Raw genomic sequence first — 18438 nt, forward strand, 5'->3', positions numbered from 1 at the left:
TTTGAACTCCAGCACTAAGACTAAAATGACTCCAACACTTTATTAATCCAATAAATCAAATCATATTTTTAATCCAACACTCGGATATATCCATCAAGAAATTTCAACTAATATCGATATTTTTTGGAACTATCGTATCTCAAACAATTTAAAGGCTATGGTAACAATTTTTCAATTAATTTTAAAACTTTATTATTATATATTAATAACTTTCAATTAATTCTAAAGCATCAACACAACTAATTTTTTAAAATAACAATATAATTAATGAAATATTAACAACAATAATATTATTATGATATATTAAGTAGTAAAATATTTTAACACCCAAGAGCATTGATCTAGTCTAACCAAATGATATGAGTTTGAATTTGAGTACTGTGACTGAATTAGTATTCAAACTTTGGATGGTTGCTTTTGTCAACTATTTGTGAAAGCTAGAACTAGTCTTTAATTGTGTGCTTAAAATAATCTATATCCTAAAAAAGAAGACACTATTTAACACACATCTCAACATTCTTTTCTCTATCACTTACAATTCACATGGCTTCTAAATCAACCTCGCTTATTTGGGTTGCCCTCATTCTTTTTGTGTTTTCACTGTCTGCCATGAAACTAGCTGGTGCTTCTGAGCTTCATCATACAAGTAAGCTAGTTGCCCTAATTCTAACTGCTTACACTTTCTTAGATAATTCATGACATAAGAAAATATTTTTGTATGATCGTTAAAACCAAAATGTCATTATTGTTTTTCATTTGAGCACTAGATGAGATAAATCATGAATTCATGCATAATATTATCATACTAACTACTGTATATGGTATTTGATATAGGGTCGTATGAAATGGCTTGGAGTAGAAGGCTTATGAACCACAGAGATCCTGATTTGCCTCATGACGGCAATTATCGCCGTCTATGATAAGGATGTGTTAGGTTGCAATTGTAAGAAGAATGAAATACAAATTAAGAACTAAATTATATGTATATTGGATATTTAATGGCTTTGCTTATTGTAATCGTGTGGTTGCACTTTCATATATTGATGTTGTTGTCTTGTAAGTAGGCTTTATTAAAGCAGTTAGTTTATATATATATATATATATATATATATATATATATATTAGTTTTACTTTGTATAAAAATTATACAATCTCCTTAACTCCATTTAATATATTTATTTTTTTGTTAATTAAGTATTTTGTTTTTGAAGATCAAATTTCATTTAATATTGTTTTTTTATTAATTAAGTATTTTGTTGTCGAAATCTTTGATCTTTATTTTTTTTATATATTTGATCAAAGATTCTGACAACAACGTCAATAGAAATCATGTATCAATCAACAACGTCAATAAAAAAATAGAAATCATGTATCAATCAACAACGTTAATAAAAATCATGTATCAATCCAGACACTGTTCATGTTCTTTTGTGGTCTCATTGTTCATTAGTCTAGAGAAGTGATATGCTACCAAGTTCTCTTTATTCTTTTTATATTCCAATTCCAACTTGATCTTTCATAAGAAAAGCATCCATCTCACCAATATAGGTTTGAAATATGAATTGGTCATTAGGTACTTCATAACTACATGGTTAGTTTATACAATAATTATTATATATTTTTTGTGAATAATTATTAGCAAGTTATCCTATAATTATCCATATATACGATAATTTTTTTAAAGTAAATTGGTGGTTTTAATAAGGGATATATTTGTAAATGTAATAATTAATATATTTAAAAGTTATAAAAAATATTATATTAAAGGAAAAAAATGCAAAAGAGTTTTATAATTAGAGATAAAAAAAATTACACTTTTATATTATAAATTTGCATAAATTTTACCCCAACAAACTAAACTTTTTGACTTCGTCATTGCACATGCATATAGGTGAAGGATTTGGTGCATAATAGCAATGCATATGTTGAGTATGATATTTGTGTATGTGTTTGTGTACTAGTATTATTGTTATATTTGTTTATCATCTTGTTGCTAAATTTCACTGTTATTACTTGTAAGTGTCTTCTCACCCTTTCTTTATCTTGCTGGATTGATTTTGTGCAATGTTGTACAAATAATCAGTAGGAGTGATAGATTGTGATGATCGTGAGATGGTTGTGACGTCATTTTAGCATTTATTGTTTTTTTTAGTTTAGTCGAATAAATGTTTTGGTCTGTAACATCGGAGATTTGTGCGCTTGTATTTTCATGTATTAAGTTTTAACTCTCTTTTATGGAGTTTTCAGAGATGTTTTATTCACACTTATGATATGTTTTCTTTTAGTTTCTGTTGTGAATTATTTAGTTGCATTTTTATGTATGAGAAGTTTTGATGAAGTAACATCCTATGCATGAATTTTTCATTAAAAATAAAGTCGGGAATTTTAGGGTGTTACAATAATCCCCAAGATGTCACTCTTTACTATTTTACTATATTGTCCTTCCTTACTAACTAGTAAGGATTAAGAGAGTTAATTAATGTTTAATCTCTTATTAGTATACTAACCATCTAAGTTATCCTAATTAATGAGGTAATTAGAATTTAAGAGAATATGAAATATTACAACGTTCAAATCGGTGAAACCGACACATATTCATCATTTGTTTGACGCCTTCCGAACGAAGATCATTTTGGCCAGCCAAGTCAAACATTTTATCTTCGTTCTAAATTCGACACCTTTTAACTTTTTAACCTCTTTGTCTATCAGTGCTCCTTTCTCCCCGCCCACATTAAGCTTCTTTTGGGATATGGGTTTCACTATAGATAGGCTATGAAAAATCACTCAAGTGTCAATATCGGGCATGTCTGATGGATCCATGTGAATAAATTGATGCTCCTTCTTAATAGGACGACCATAAATACTTCCTCAACCTTAGATAAGGATGTTCCAAACAAGGTGGTATGAAAACAATGAGGCGTAATTTGATCCTCCTTCAGGTCCTCTATGGGCATTAACCTTTCTCTATCAAGCTCGACCCTAGGATCTGAATCCAGAATATTAACTTCTTGCGGGCTGAAAGGTGGGCGGTGTCTATAACCACCTCCGTCGGTCGTAATCTTATATTGTCCTAGTAGCATTATTGGGTAGTGTCTTAATCGCTCTAGACTACTCCAATATGTTTGTTGAGTAATAGATACTTCATGCATAAATGCAAAATGGATAGGATGGCCACTAAGAGGTTAGAGGAGGGGCACGTTATGATAGCATCGTAATAAGGAGGGGCATCTACCACCAGATACATGACCTTAATCATATTTGTGTTCTCGCAACTCGAAATTGTCTTGAGGGTTAGATAGTCTTTCAACAACATGTGCTCACCAGCTAGCGAAACCAACTAGCGAACCCTAGAACATTTGGAGATCCACGTGTTCTTGATTGTGCTTATCAAATGCATCCCAACAGAGGACATTTGATGAGCTTCGAGGGTCAACTAGTACCATCTTGATTTCTCTGTCATCACACTGAATCGTGATGACCATGGGACCATTTCCGTGTGGTTAGATACTGATAGCGCCTTCATCGGCGAATGAGATCTTGGATTTTGGCCACTTCCTAGAATTTAGTTTGGGATGGTAGATAATATTTATGTCGCCTTAACTTGTCACACATATCTTCTATGCAAGGAGTTAGACTCTTTGTTGGATATGAACCCTCTCCCCCCACCCCCGCGCACGCTATGGAATTAATATATATTTGTGAATTTAGGGGTGTTGTGGTGCCTCGTGTTGTTCCCATCTTGAGAATGTTAGTTGAGCCAGATATGAATCAACGATGAGTGTGACCCAAGTCAGTTTTACTAGGGTCCTAGGGTGGGTATCAATTATACTTGATAAAAAAAGTACAATAAGGGTAGCCTTGTGGCTATAGGGTTATTTGAGTGTTATGGGGCATTTGATAGTGTTTAAAACTACCTCACACAGAGTGGTAGAAAACTTTGAATATGAACTTCTGAGAAAAATTTAGAGATCCCTTTCCCAACCCTAAGATTGAGGTACTTGTAAAGGATCACTAGGTTTCGGTTAGAGAGTCAAAGATTGGCTTGCTCTAGCTCCACGACTAAGAAACATGGCATAGAGGGTATTTGGTCTTCTTGGAATCAAGCGAACGCAGATATCCCTCGTTAATTGATCTTTAATCGGTTACTACTTGAACATGTCATACATCATGCTTACTTCGTAAATGGGCAATGGGAGTCGATTAGGGCGACCCAAGCTCAATTGGATGATCAATCATCCAAACATTGGCAACCTCATCCTTGTATCGGACGATATGTCTCCTTGCGCTGGACAGATGCCTAGAGTTAAGGCAATGGACTTGCATCTTGTATTCCTTAACCTTCCTTATTAGGATCCAATGAAATTATTCATGTACAATTTCTTATTCAAGCTAAAAAAAAATTATTTTTTTTGCATCACTCTAAATTTTTACTTGCATTACTCTAAATTCAATATCGTATCTTAAATTTTGTATTTGTATTTATGATAAGGATATATTTTAGTAAAATTTGATATATTTTTTTATAATATTCTTTTAATAAGTATGAATTCGTCAAAACTAGTTGTAGGAAGAACGTATATTTTAAGTAGTTTCCAAGAATAAGTCCAGGAAAAAAAATTCAAATTCGTAATGCACGTTTTATTGACAAAAGAACTAAATTTGGTTGACAAAGTCATGCAAAATTACATCATAATAAATGCTGTGAAAAGCAAACAGTTAACACCCAACAATGCTTGTGCTATATAAATTATGATATCTTGAATACCTAAAAACCAAACTAACATGGCTTCAAAAGCAACCTCTCTTATTTGGGCTGTCCTCATTCTTTGTGTGTTAACACTGTGTGCCATGAAACTAGCTGGTGCTTCTGAGCTTCAGACAAGTAAGTGACATGTCAATATATATTTAACTTGGAGTACTACTCTTTTGTAATATTTTTTAGTTGTTTATAATAAAACCTTACCATTAAAAGAAAATGAATTTTTTTTCCTATTAATTTATATATGCTATTTTGTAGGGTCGTATGAAATGATGGCTAGTTATAGAAGGCTAAGAGATGATGATCCTCAGGGAGGCCATTACCATCACGTCCATGATTAGGCTGATTATTGTAATTGTGTGGTTGTACATTAAATTAATAATTATAGATTGGTGTTGTTTGTCTTGTACGTAGACTGTTCCAAAACAGTTAATTTGTAACGTTATCTATATAAAAGATTAGTTCTACTTTGTTTAAGAGTTATAGGATCTCTTATATCAATAAAGTGGGATAGTTAAAACATCTCTTGTACTCTACCTAATATATTTAGGATTAAATTACACCTCTTCTTTGCAATTCTACTCTTGTAGGCAGTCTATTGAGTATTCACCATTCACTATTATTGACCCCTAAGCCCCCAGTTTCCATAGTCTTGTAGACATTTTTCCAACTCGCCCAATTAATAATCTTCCTTTCACCATCTTCCCCAATAAGAATTCTTTTTTCATCTTGTCAATCTCCCTCCATGAGAAGTAGTACCAATTGACAGTTGATTCCTTTTCCGCACGTACAATTTTCCTTTGAGCTTAAACAATACTCTCTCAATCCCACAATTTTTCTTTGAGCTTAAACAATACTTTCTATGTCCCACGATGAAGGAACAAGTGGACTATTTTATATAGATTAAGAAAAAAGAATAAATGAAAGAGAGAGAATGATTTTTTTACAAAAGTATCCTTATCATGTATTGGGAATGACGAAAGTAATACTCCCTTTGTTCCTTATTAAGTGTCATTTTTTGATTTTCTAGACATAATTATTCTTTTATCTATAATATCCTTAATTATTCTTTTATCTATAATACCCTTACTTTTCAAACAATAATTATTCTTTTATCTATAATAGCCTTAATTATTTATTCCATTCATTTTACTTTCTCTCTCTGTAATAATTACTTATGGGTAATTTTGACAAAAGTGCAATTAATATTATCTTGAACTTTGTAAGTGACAATTAAAAAGAAATAATTTTTTTTCAAGAAAATGACACTTATAAAGAAACGGAGGGTGTAATAATTAAAGGGTAAAATTGAAAAATATGCATTGGAAATTGAAATGGATCATTCATTTTGGAATATTTTTTTATTCTAAATAGGTCACTCATTATGGAACGGATGGAGTATAGAATTTCACGTGGATTTCCTCCTTAGATTAGCTCCCACGTGAAATCCAAGAAAAGGGAATGGAAATGAACCAGTCCCAGATGAAAAAAACTTGAAGCAATCTGCATAAATGATTCCTTCACATTGATTCCAAACTCCTTGCTCTTGTGAAAATTGACACAAAATCTTACAAGTAGATTATTCTATACGTCTTCTATTATTCTTTATGTCTTCTACCAATAGATTTTCTTCATAGTTGATGTATGATTGAGTCTTGACAAGTAGATGACTCATGATTCCTAGTTCCTTCAATCTAAGTTTCTCTTTAAATATAAAATCTGACCTAAGGCACTTTTTGAAAATCGAACAGTTCATTTTTTTTGTCAGGTCCCCTGACCTCCACTGCTTCTTTGTTAAACATATCAGTATATTATGTCAAGAGTTTCCTTATTCCTCTAGTAGATGGAGCTAAGCACGACCACTATCCTCGGTTAACGTCTTCGGATACGTACGGTGATACATTACTAATTTAAAAAGACTAGATATGATAAGTTTAAAATACACATAAAAAAATGGTAATAATAATTTATTTGAAACATTTTAAATGGATAAAAGTGATATGTTATGGTTATCAAAATTTTCTAATGAAAAAATATGAAGGTATGTAGAAGAAAATAACATTGCACTTAGGCCCTATATCTGCAGGCAGTGCTGTAGCACTGGCCTCATAATAATATGGGCTTCATATTTTATTATTATTATTGAATATATAAAAAAAATATTAGAAAATAAAATGTTTGGTATCAGAAAAACTTTTGATTTTCTCCCTCTTTCTCTTCTCAGAACCGTGAAATAAAGAAAAGGAAAACAGAATTTTCTCTCTAAAAATCTTCTCTTCACCCTTGTAACAAAACTTTCGCCGCACCACTGTAACAAAAAGTTGTACCGCCGCACATCATTCCTCTCCTCTATAAGGTTTGTTTCTTGAATCATTTTCTTTTCATTCATTTAAAAAATTATATATTTTTTATTGTGATTTGATTTTGAAGTTAGAAAAACAAGTAATTTTAATTGGAATAAATTGAATATTTAAATTGATTTAGAAGGTATTAAAAGAGAGTAATTATAAAAATTTGCATATAAAAAAAGTTGCTGAAAATGTAGATTTTTTTGATTTGGTACCGTGGTACAGTAACAGTAGTAGTGTTAATATGATTTGTTGGATATTAATATTATTCTATTATTACTATTAATAAATTGGTGTAGGAGTTTGTTAGAAAAACAAAAATGAATGGTATTCACTTCAATATTATTATTAATTGAATTTGATTTTATGAATAAGTATGATTTGATTAGTAGTACCATTTTATAAATAAGTATGATTTGAATAGTTATTTTTTACAAAAAGAAAAAGAAAGTGATACAGTGTCAATATTTTATTTTATGGATGAACTTATATTATATTAAATATTATTATATTAATTTACTTTTTTAACTAATTTTTAATTACTAATTTTCAATGTTTTTTTTATGATTAATGTATAATTTCCTTTATTTAAATGTAATTGATTTTCTATTTTTCTTGTTACTAATGTAATAATTTAATATGTAGGGATACAATTTCACAACAGGGTTATTGGTAGATCATCAACAGACATAAAAGAAATAGTGAGATATTCCAGGTTTTTTTTACTATGCCTCCTAAGAATAGGAAGTAAGAATGTGGAAATGATAAGCGTAGGAAGAAGAAGAAAATTGAAGAGTTAATTCAATCTAAAGTAGGAGTTTTTGATAAATTTTTAATCAAAGAACCACAAGTTTCAAATGAAAGTCATTATGTTGATAATATTGATGTTGAATTTCTTGATAATGTGCCCATTGAAAATGATAATCTTGATATTGTGCCCATTGAAAATGATAATCTTGATATTGTGCCCATTGAAAATGATAATCTTGATATTGTGCCTTTTGAAAATGATATATTATTATTTTTGAAATGCTTGGATTGTTTTTCTAATACAGTTATTGCATATAGAATGTTATTGACTATTCCTGTAACAGTTGCTTCCGGAGAAAGAACGTTTTCAAAATTGAAGTTGTTAAAGACGTACTTGCGGTCTACCATGTCACAGGAAAGGGCTTAATGGATTGACATTAATAGCAGTGAAAAATGATATTTTGGAGACAATTAAATATGAAGACTTAGTTAACGAATTTGCTTCAAAAAATGTTCGTAAGAATGCTCTTTTTAAATAGTTAGTTAGTTTAAGTTATATGAAATGATGTTTATACTTTAAACAATACTTTGAGTTTTTGATATTTCATTTCTTTAATATATAATTTTATCTTTTGCTTGTCATTTTAATTATTAAAATTATATATTTTTTAAATTTAGACCTATTTTTAAAATTAGAACACTCTGAATTGATTGGGCCGGCTCTATTCAAATCTATTTATAAAAAGAAATGTTAAAACAATAGAAATACATATAGAAAAAGAAGAAGTTGACAAAAGACATAAATAACAAAATAAATTTAAGTACTCAATGGAAATTGTGATATATATATATATATATATATATATATATATATATATATATATATATATATATATATATATATATATATATATATATATATATATATATATATATATATATGATTATTTTGTATAAAAGGACACGTGTCATAAAAAAGTAATAAGGATCAAGGGTTATTTTGTATAGTTGGTAGTGATTAGGTTTCTCAAGAGTTTATACTATGATAAGTTATGAAAAGTTTTTTTTTCCTAAAATTTTTATAACTAAAAATAATTATTTTCAATCTTATAATAAAAATAGAAAGAAAAAATTGTAATAGACTATCTTGTGGCTCTTTATGGCCCACAATATTTGGGAAAAGTTGCAAATTTAAACACAAACATTTCTGTTCTGATTTCTGAACAACCAAATGAAGTTTACATGAAACTTCCCAATGCCCAAAAGAATATCCAAAATATAAAAAGACAAACACACACATAGAAATGAATACAAACTTTGAAAATTTGAGAGAAATTAACAATAGATTACCAGAAGAACAAGGAATTCATAGAAAGAAACATCTCAACTATATATATATAAATCCATAATTGATGGTTTTATATTGACTTTTCAATATCAGTAACACACTACTGAATTTAGATTCTCAAAAACTATATAAAAACCTAACATTTATTTTAGGACAACAAAATCAGAAAATAGATAATTTAATTACACATACACTATATATATATATATATATATATATATATATATATATATATATATATATATATATATATATATATATATATATATATATATATATATATATATATATATATATATATATATATATATATATATCAGCATAACATTTTCTCAATTATTTCCTTCTCTAGCAACAATAAGTTCATCCATGTTATCATTACCAATATCTTCAGGTATTAATATTTCATCTTCAGTTGTGAAATTGTACCTACTACCAATAGCTCTTAAGAATTGATACACTTCAAACATGGTTGGCCTCTGCTTTGGAGTTTCTGAAACACAGTTGCATGCAACCTTTAGAAATTGGAAAAGCTCGTTATCATCGCCTTTGTCAACTAGCGATTCGTCAATGGCATCGTGGAGTTTCGAGTTTGTTGTAAGCTCGGCAATCCATTCTACGAGGTTTCCTTTAAAAGTTTCCGGCGCTTTAGCCACACTTGCAGGCCTTTCGCCGGTTACCAACTCGAGAAGCACGGTCCCGAAGCTGAACACGTCGCCTTTGGGCGTAGCAACCAAAGTTTTTGTATACTCTGGAGCCACGTAACCGAAATCGCCGAATTCACCGTTTACGAAAGTACTCAAATGTGTATCGAGCGGGTTCATCAATCTGGCAAGGCCAAAATCGGAAATTTTGGGCTCGAATTCTGCGTCCAACAAGATGCACTTAGAACTTATGTTTCGGTGGATGATACGAGGGTTGCAGCTATGATGAAGCCACGCAAATCCTTTGGCTGCTCCGATTGCGATTTTGAGTCTCAGAGGCCAGTCGAGAGTGCACTCGCCAGCAGCAGGATGTAGTTGATCATGAAGCATTCCATTCGGCATGTTTTTATAGACCAAAAGCCTCTCTTTTTTGGCCATACAAAAACCTAAAAGAGGAACCAGATTACGATGTTTGACAATCCCAAGTGTCGCCATCTCAGACATAAATTCTTTCTCGGAGTGTTGAGATTCCTGCAATCTTTTCACCATGAATGCTGTGCCGTCTTCAAAAGTAGCTTTGTAAACGGTTCCCGTTCTTCCCGTCCCAATGATATTGCTATTACTGAAGTTGTTAGTAGCCTTCATGAGATCACTCAATTTCATTTTCGAAATCGATTTCTCAAATAGAGACACCTGATTTTCAGTTCAGTATAGTTAGTAACCGTAGCATTAAAGTAAATAAAAATGGAAATTTTTCCGATAAACGAGTGTAATCATGAGTCATGTGCGATGATGCATCAATATATAACTTACCTTAATTCCTTTAGTTCCTTTAATACTTCTTGCCCATTTGTTTCCTTCTGGATCTTCTTCCTTTCTCCTATAAGTACCGTGGCGCATGAAGAAGAACATTACAACGGCCAATCCTAACAATGCAAGAGTCACCGCACCAACAGCAGCTCCCGCTATAACTGCAGTGTTACTCTTGGAGGAAGCCTTGACCTTGCAAACACCCAATGAAAGAGATCCACAAAGACCTTGATTATTCGCATAATTTACAGTAACTTTACCGTCAGTGAAATTTGGAACTTGCCCGGTTAAAGAATTGTCGGATACATCAAATGCCTTAAGACGCGTGAGAGTGCCTAATTGTAGAGGAATTTGACCAGTAAGTTGATTCTGATTAAGTTTAAGGGTATTCAGATAAGTACAATTCGCAAGACTAAGAGGTATCTCTCCAGAAAACTCATTTGAAGATAAATCAAGAGACGTCACGTAGTTTAGAAGCGAAGATATATCAACTGGAATGGTCCCTGAGAGACCGTTGACCGAAAGATCTAATCCCGTTAAGCTCGAGCAATTAACAATGCCGCGTGGAAACTGACCCTTGAGTCCCATATTCGACAACTTGAGATTCAAGACCCTATTCTCATCAGGATGCCAACATTCAACACCAGTAAATCTACAGATAAACCCTTCGGTTTTATTGTTGAAATTCCATGAAGATGTCAAATAATTATTCGGATCGATCGATTTTTTTATAGTTTGCAAACAGAAGATATCAGTTTCAGTCCCATAGGTTATACCAGAACTAATCAGCAACAAGAAACTAACAAAAACATGATAACTGAAAACCCAGCTACTTTGAAGAACCATCTTCATCAAAATCATAAACACAAACCAAAAAGTAGTAATCTAGAAACCTCATTCATTAGTATCCATAGCACTAACAACAAGCCTCCTAAGAACACATCCTGAAAAAAAAAATCAAAATAACAGAAACACAGTTCAGAACTTCACACAAACCAAGCCAATTAGTCAACCATAAAACAATAGAGCAAGTCAATAAAAACAAACTCATAAAAAAAAAAAAGAACTTACTTTAGAACAAAACTAACACAGCCATGATATAAGGAAACTAAAACATCAATAACATGAGAAACCCATTAAAGTAAAATCAAGATACATGAATGAAAAAAACATAAATTTTCCATTTTTCACATAAATACTAAAAGACCCACCTGGGTTTTTCACAACCAAATGAAGCTTACATGAAAATTTTGTCTACCCAGAAGAAAATTCAAAAGGTAAAGACACAAATAAATATAAAGTTTGAAACTTTGAGATGAGAAGGGAACATGGAAGTTACCTCAAGATGATAATTGTGATAGATTTGTTGTGAACAGAAACAGGAAAAGGAAATGTGAATTGGGAATTGGAACGGGTCAAAGAAGGAAAGGCAAAAAATTCCAAGGATGAGAGAAGACTTGGAAAAGAGAACCGCGAAGACTTGTGAAAGTGAAAGTGCTTCTTCGGTTGAAAAATTGAGGTGTCTTGTTATTGGACAAACTAAAGAAAATTGTGACACAAAACAAAAAAGAAACAACATTTTCTTTCAATTTTTTAAGAATTTTTTCTTAAATTAGTAAGTGGCAATCAATAGGACAAATAATGGGCTATTGTTGATTTTCATGTTTTATTCAAAAATGAATAAATGCATTATTAGGGTGGTACGTTTTATTTTCTAAATAGGTGTAAACTATTAATTTATGGTTTAATATTTAATGATATTATTTATTTAAATTTTTACTTTTTATTGTAAGAAAATAATTAATATTTATAAATAAAAATATTTATAAAAAATATATATTATTAATGTTTTATATTTACTATCGATTTATCTATTAGATATGTAATTCAGTTTTCTACATGTGGTTACCGATAGTTCAACGTATGTGGTTATTGATAGTTCAATAAGTGATTAATGATAGTTATGTAGGTCGTTATTGATAGTTATGCATGTGATTAATGCTAACAATGTATGTGATTACTAACTAGAAGTTAGTTAGTAGTATAATCTTATACAAAAGATGTAACACTTGTTTGTAAAATTTTAATTCCATCATTTCAATTCCAATATACTCTTCTCTCTCAATCACTCTCTAATTCTCTTTTTAGTCATCATTTGTCAAGTAATTTGAGACACAAATTACCCAACGAATTGGTATCAATAACACTGGTTCGGTCTTCAATCTCTAACCATGGCAAATGGAAGCACTCCCTCTAACCAATTCCAAGCCAATTTACTAGTTTTTAAGAGAGAAAAATATGATAGTGTGTATGCGTAGATGAAAGTAATATTCAAATTTCAAAATGTGCTTGAAATCCTGAATGATGGCCAGTGGCGGAGTCAGATAAAAAAATTTGGGATGGCCGCTAACGTAAAATAAAGATTATAAATAAAATGTAAATAGTATTTTAAATAAAACATTAAGGTTAAAATAAATACAAAGTTAATTACTAAAAATTTAAATTACATGACTTAAAACTACCTTAAAGTAATGTTTTACGCGTTTCGAGTGACTTGAAATCGTCAATAATTGACTCTGAACTAATGCTTGCACTAATCTCCCTTTCAATATATATTGTCATGTTATCTCCAAGAAACCCATCATCCATCTTGTTTCTCAACTTAGTCTTAATAATTTTCATTGCTGAAAAAGACCTCTCAGTTGTGGCCGTAGAAACGAGAAGAGTCATGATAAGACGAAATAGTCTATCAATCAAGAAGTAAGTTTCAGCCTGCCCAGATGCAACCAAACATGAACATAGTTCTTGAATAGTTGATAAATTATTCAAGTTTGATGTTTGACGAGCAACAAATAGGAAATGTTGGAGTTGAAATTGCAAATTATTCTTCTCTAGATCACTAAAATCCATAGGATAATATTTTTCAACTAAAGAACAAATAGTATCAATGCTAAAAGCTTTATATTCATCCTTAGGAAATAAAGAACAAGAAAGAGTTAACAAATCCATTGCCTGCTCACTGAATCTGCTATTCAACTCTTGTAACTATTTGTCAATGGTAGTGAAAAAGATTTCAACTTTAAAGTAATGTTGAATTGTGACTTGATTCTCTTCAAGACGGGAGCGTCCAAATCTTGTTGTTGAATGAACATCATTAAGATCAGGAATCTCAATACCATGCTTTTCACAAAAAGGTACCATTTTAGTAAACAATATATCCCAACCATTTTCTCTCAAACCTTGAATAAGATGTTTTGTTGAACGAACCAAGTTCATAGCATTAACTACATCTTGATTTTTTTTGTAAGGCTTGATAAAGCATATCTGTTATTCCCATGATTTCTTTCATCAAGTGCAAAATAAATATAAAATCAAATGTCTTTAAGTAATTGTAACAACTATCTGCATCCCCACGTGTAGCATAACTCCCTCTATCTTTTGCAATTTTTTTTAAAACTAAACAAGTTGCTTCATACATGTTTATCAAGCTAGAAATTGAATCGTAATGTGATCCCCAACGAGTATCTCCAGCTCGTTTCAATGTACCAACTTGATTTGCACCTTTACCAGTTACAATCTCATCAATCTCTAACAAATAAGCAATTTCTTCTAATTGGGCAGCTTGTAACTCATCATGACGCTTTGTAGAAGAACAAACAACATTCACAACAAAGATCAACTTCTCAAAAAATTTATGAACAGGTTTGACTTCTCTTGATGATGTAACTAATGCAAGTTGCAATCAATGAGCAAAACAATGAACATAGTATGCATAAGGACAATCCTTCATAAAGAGGGCTTGTAAATCATTCCATTCTCCTCTCATATTGCTAGCACCATCATACCCTTGGCCACGAATGTTAGAAACATCAAGGTTATATCGAGAAAGTATATCACATATTGCTTCCTTAAGAGTTAAAGATGTGGTGTCTTTAACATGTGCCACATCAAAAAATCTCTCTTGTATTAAACCAACTTTATCAACAAATCTTAATACAAGAGCCATTTGTTCCTTTTTTGACTCATCACGAGCTTCATCAACAACAATACAAAATTTGGAATCACCAATTTTCTCACGAATACTCTTTTTCACCCTACTAGAAAGAATTTGCAAAAGCTCTTTTTGAATTTGATGTGAAGTATACTTGCAATTTTGTAGAGCATTTTCCAACACAACTTTTGCAACTTCATCATTGCAGGATGCTAAAAGTTTCAATAACTCAAGAAAGTTACCTTAATTTCTTGATTTGCTACTTTCGTCGTGACCCCTAAAAGCACAAGCTTGTAGTGTTAACCAACGAACAGTGTCAATTGAAGTCTTAAGTCGTAACCGATTATTCATTCTTTGACTTGAACTTTGCAGTTGAATAACATTTCTAATATGGCCATCTTGATTCAACAATTCTTGACAAGCTTTCATTACATTGTTGTGTGGTAAGCAAGGATCCTTCCCTATGTGTTTAAGAAAGGAACAATGTTTTTCATTCCTAACTTTCTTCCAATTTCTAAAACCCATAGAAATAAAGACAAGTGATCCGGGACGTCCACTTAGTTTTTTGCTAAAAAGGTAACATGGTAAGCAATATGCGGCATCTTCAGATGGTGAATATTCTAACCATGATGGAAATATGCTAAATCAAGTATGTTGAAACCTTCTCGGATGATCCTCGTTACCGGACAAAGGATAGTTTTCTAAATGAATTTGATATGGACCCCATTTTAGATAAGTTCTTCGTATTGCATCCACTTGATTTGGTGGATATTGCCAAATCGGAAGACGCTTTCCAGGATCGCGTTCTAAAGAATTTTCAAAACCATTATACTCTTCAATTGTTGGATTCTCAAGAACTGTTTCAGATTCGGATGTCGGGATTATAATTTCTTCATCTCTCTCTTCTCTTTCAAATTCACATGCTTTCCTTTTGAAAAAAGAATCAATTTTCCTATTATTCATCTTTACTCTTCCTATAATATCATATCAGATCCAAAAATCAATTTAGAGAACATAAAAATTAAAAGAGAAAAAAATTAATAAACTTAATTAATCAACTTTAATCCGTTTTCAAATACCGATAACTTCACTATTAGAAATTAGCAGCAACAATGATTAAATAAACCTTATTACAGTGTATAACTATATTTATAAATTACAGTGTTATGAATTGGCTTAATAAACCTCATATAGATTATTTTAACACATCAAGAAAGAAGAACCCTAAAAATCTCAAAAACACAAATCAAACAATCACTTTAATTTGTTACTTTTTATAAAAGAAGAATGAATAAAGTTGTTTACCTGTTAGATGACGATCACTTTAATCTGTTCCGATTCCGGTGCCGGTAGCAAACCCATATGAGAAAGAAAGGAAAGGTAGGAGCTTTTTACCTTATCTGTATTTTAACCTAACTTTGAATGAAAAAGAAAAAATAAAAATTAATTTTAATTTAAAATAAGGATGTTTTAGTAATTTAATATATATGAATTTAAAAAAAAAAAGTTGAGGGGTGGTCGTGGCCTTCCCACGTCCCCCCTCAGTTCCGCCACTGATGATGGCTTCTCAGCACTATAGGCAAATGCTACTGAGGCGCAAAGATATGTTTATCGTGAAATGGGTTAGAAAGATGAGAGAGGTTTATTCTTGATCCATCAGTGTGTGGATTCAAATATCTTTAAAAAGATTATTGAGCAAGAAACGGTCAATGAGTTTTGGGACACTCCCAATAAGTTGTATGATGGAGATGAGAAATTAAAGAAAGTGAATATGCAATATTTGAGGAAACAATATGAGAACTTGGAGATGAATGATGATGAAATTATTGTTGAGCTCTTATCAAAGATGGTTGCTTTGACATATCAGATGAAATCGTGTGGAGAAAATATCTCTGAATTGTAGAAAGTGGAGAACGTGTTGAGATTTCTTCCTACCAAGTTTGATCACACTGATATGGCAATTGAGGAGTCCAAAGATTTGTCATAAATGAAGCCTGATAAATTGCAAGCATCTCTTGAAGCGCATGAGTTGAGAGTAAAACAGAGAAATTCATAGAAGGCATCCCAACAAGCTTTGCATGCCAAATTCTTCAAGAAGATGAAAGAAAAGTTCCTCAAAAGACAACAAAATTAAAGGAAAATGGAAGAGGAATTGAATGATAATGTTGATGTTGGTAAGACTTCAAGAAATCAGAGTGAAACTAGCAAGAATGGTATAATTCAAAATGAGAAAGTCAAGAAGAAGGCTGACATGAATGAGGCCCAATGTTGTTATTGTAAAAAAATTCACATTATGCTCGAGACTACTACTTTAGAAAAGACAATGGTGATGACAATTGTGTGGCTCAACTTGCTCATGCTGGTAGCAGTGCTGCTAAAGAGGTCATCTTAATGGCTGCAACACAATTGCCTTCAGATAAAGCAAATGTTTAGTACCTTGACACAAGTTGCAATAATCATATGACAGGTGACAAGAACTGGTTTACCAAGTTGGATGGATCATTTAAAGATCAATTTGATTTATAGAAAATAACATTGTGATATCAAGAGGAATGAGCAATATTACGATAAATAAGAAGGATGGACATGAAGCAACCATTTGTTATGTCTTGTATGTTCCTTCAATGGCAAGTAACTTGATTATTTTTGTTCAATTACTTGACAAGAACTACACAATGAGGCTGGAAGGAAGATAAATCATTGATTTTGATGAAATGTCAAGACTGTTTCTGAAGGCACCTTTGTCAATCAACAGAACATTCAAAGGCATGATCAATATGCTTAATCATATGTGTCTTGTATTAACCATAACTAAAGATCAAAGTTGGGTTTGCCGCCAAAGGTATGGCATGTGGAACCTTGTTTTACAGTTACTTATAGGTGACATGCCTTTAATAATGACAACTAAAGAAAATAACTCTTGATGATGACAACTAATGTTTAACGATGAGAACTAGTCCTTAATGACTAGTCAAGCATAAGTGGTTAAGCGGATAAAGATTCAAACCAGAATATTAAGGTTTGATGGACTTGACTCTCTTATGATGGAAACCAAATGGAATATAACTCAACCCTTTTCTCAAGTGAACTCAAGCAAGTGTTTATGAGAAAGAAAGGACCTGACAAGTCTTGAAGAACAAGAAATCCCTACCTCGATTAGTTTGAGGGAATACTTTATAAAGCATACGAGAATTCTCATAAAAGTGCATGGCTAAATCATACACACACACACACACATACACACACACACACAAACACACACACACACACACACACTCACTCACACTCACACATACACACACACACACACACACATACACACACAAATATTTTTTTAACTTATTTTTCTCAAGAATTTTTTTTCTAAAATGTCTTGAAGTCGTGTTAGATGAGTTGGAAGTTATTTGAAAAGCTCTAGGAAAAGTTTTGTCTTTACCAATCAATTGACACATTGAACCAATCGATTGGTTCATTTCAAAAATGTGTCCCAAGCAATTAGGACAACATCTTAACGAAGTGTAATGACTAAATATATTTTCTTTCCATTTTAAACTTGATAATCTATTAAAATGGAGGCAAGCAATCAGCTGGTATATGGTGTCAATCGATTGGCAAGTCATAAATTGGCCTTAAAATAATTACCTTTTTTAGCCAACCTCTAGCCTATAAATAGTGGTCCCTTACCTTATTTCAAAACATCCAGAATCGTGTTTCATTTCATATTTCTCTCTCTCTCTCTCTCTCTCTCTCTCTCTCTCTCTCTCTCTCTCTCTCTCTCTCTCTCTCTC

The 18438-nt window shown here is 31.6% G+C and overlaps 1 protein-coding gene and 2 long non-coding RNA genes across 4 annotated transcripts; 2 read left to right on the forward strand and 1 right to left on the reverse strand.

Moving 5' to 3' along the window:
- The first annotated feature begins 504 nt into the window (after positions 1-504).
- On the forward strand, positions 505-1063 carry LOC127135692 (uncharacterized). Its single transcript, XR_007808647.1, has 2 exons — positions 505-646; positions 835-1063. It is a non-coding gene; the product is annotated as an uncharacterized LOC127135692 (long non-coding RNA).
- A 3589-nt stretch (positions 1064-4652) lies between these two features.
- On the forward strand, positions 4653-5319 carry LOC127135693 (uncharacterized). Its single transcript, XR_007808648.1, has 2 exons — positions 4653-4882; positions 5018-5319. It is a non-coding gene; the product is annotated as an uncharacterized LOC127135693 (long non-coding RNA).
- Positions 5320-9499: 4180 nt separating this feature from the next.
- On the reverse strand, positions 9500-12172 carry LOC127076602 (probably inactive leucine-rich repeat receptor-like protein kinase At5g48380). Of its 2 annotated transcripts, none has more exons than XM_051018302.1 (3): positions 11999-12172; positions 10663-11603; positions 9500-10542 (listed from the first exon to the last, which is right to left on the reverse strand). In XM_051018302.1, exons 2-3 carry the CDS (start codon positions 11518-11520, stop codon positions 9538-9540), a joined length of 1863 nt encoding a protein of 620 aa, XP_050874259.1. In that variant the 5' UTR covers positions 11521-11603; positions 11999-12172; the 3' UTR covers positions 9500-9537. The 2 variants fall into 2 exon arrangements, with proteins under 2 accessions (XP_050874259.1, XP_050874260.1); XM_051018303.1 differs by having other exon boundaries at positions 11871-12009.
- Positions 12173-18438: the final 6266 nt, after the last annotated feature.

Source organism: Lathyrus oleraceus, chromosome 4 (assembly GCF_024323335.1).
Source record: "Lathyrus oleraceus cultivar Zhongwan6 chromosome 4, CAAS_Psat_ZW6_1.0, whole genome shotgun sequence".
NCBI lineage: Eukaryota > Viridiplantae > Streptophyta > Magnoliopsida > Fabales > Fabaceae > Lathyrus > Lathyrus oleraceus.

Coding starts and splice junctions, on each gene's coding strand:
- LOC127076602 (XM_051018302.1), bottom strand. CDS start 11,520: ATGATTTTGATGAAGATGGTTCTTCAAAGTAGCTGGGTTTTCAGTTAT. Junction 10,543..10,662: donor AAGGAACTAAAGGAATTAAG/GTAAGTTATATA, acceptor ACTGAAAATCAG/GTGTCTCTATTTGAGAAATC.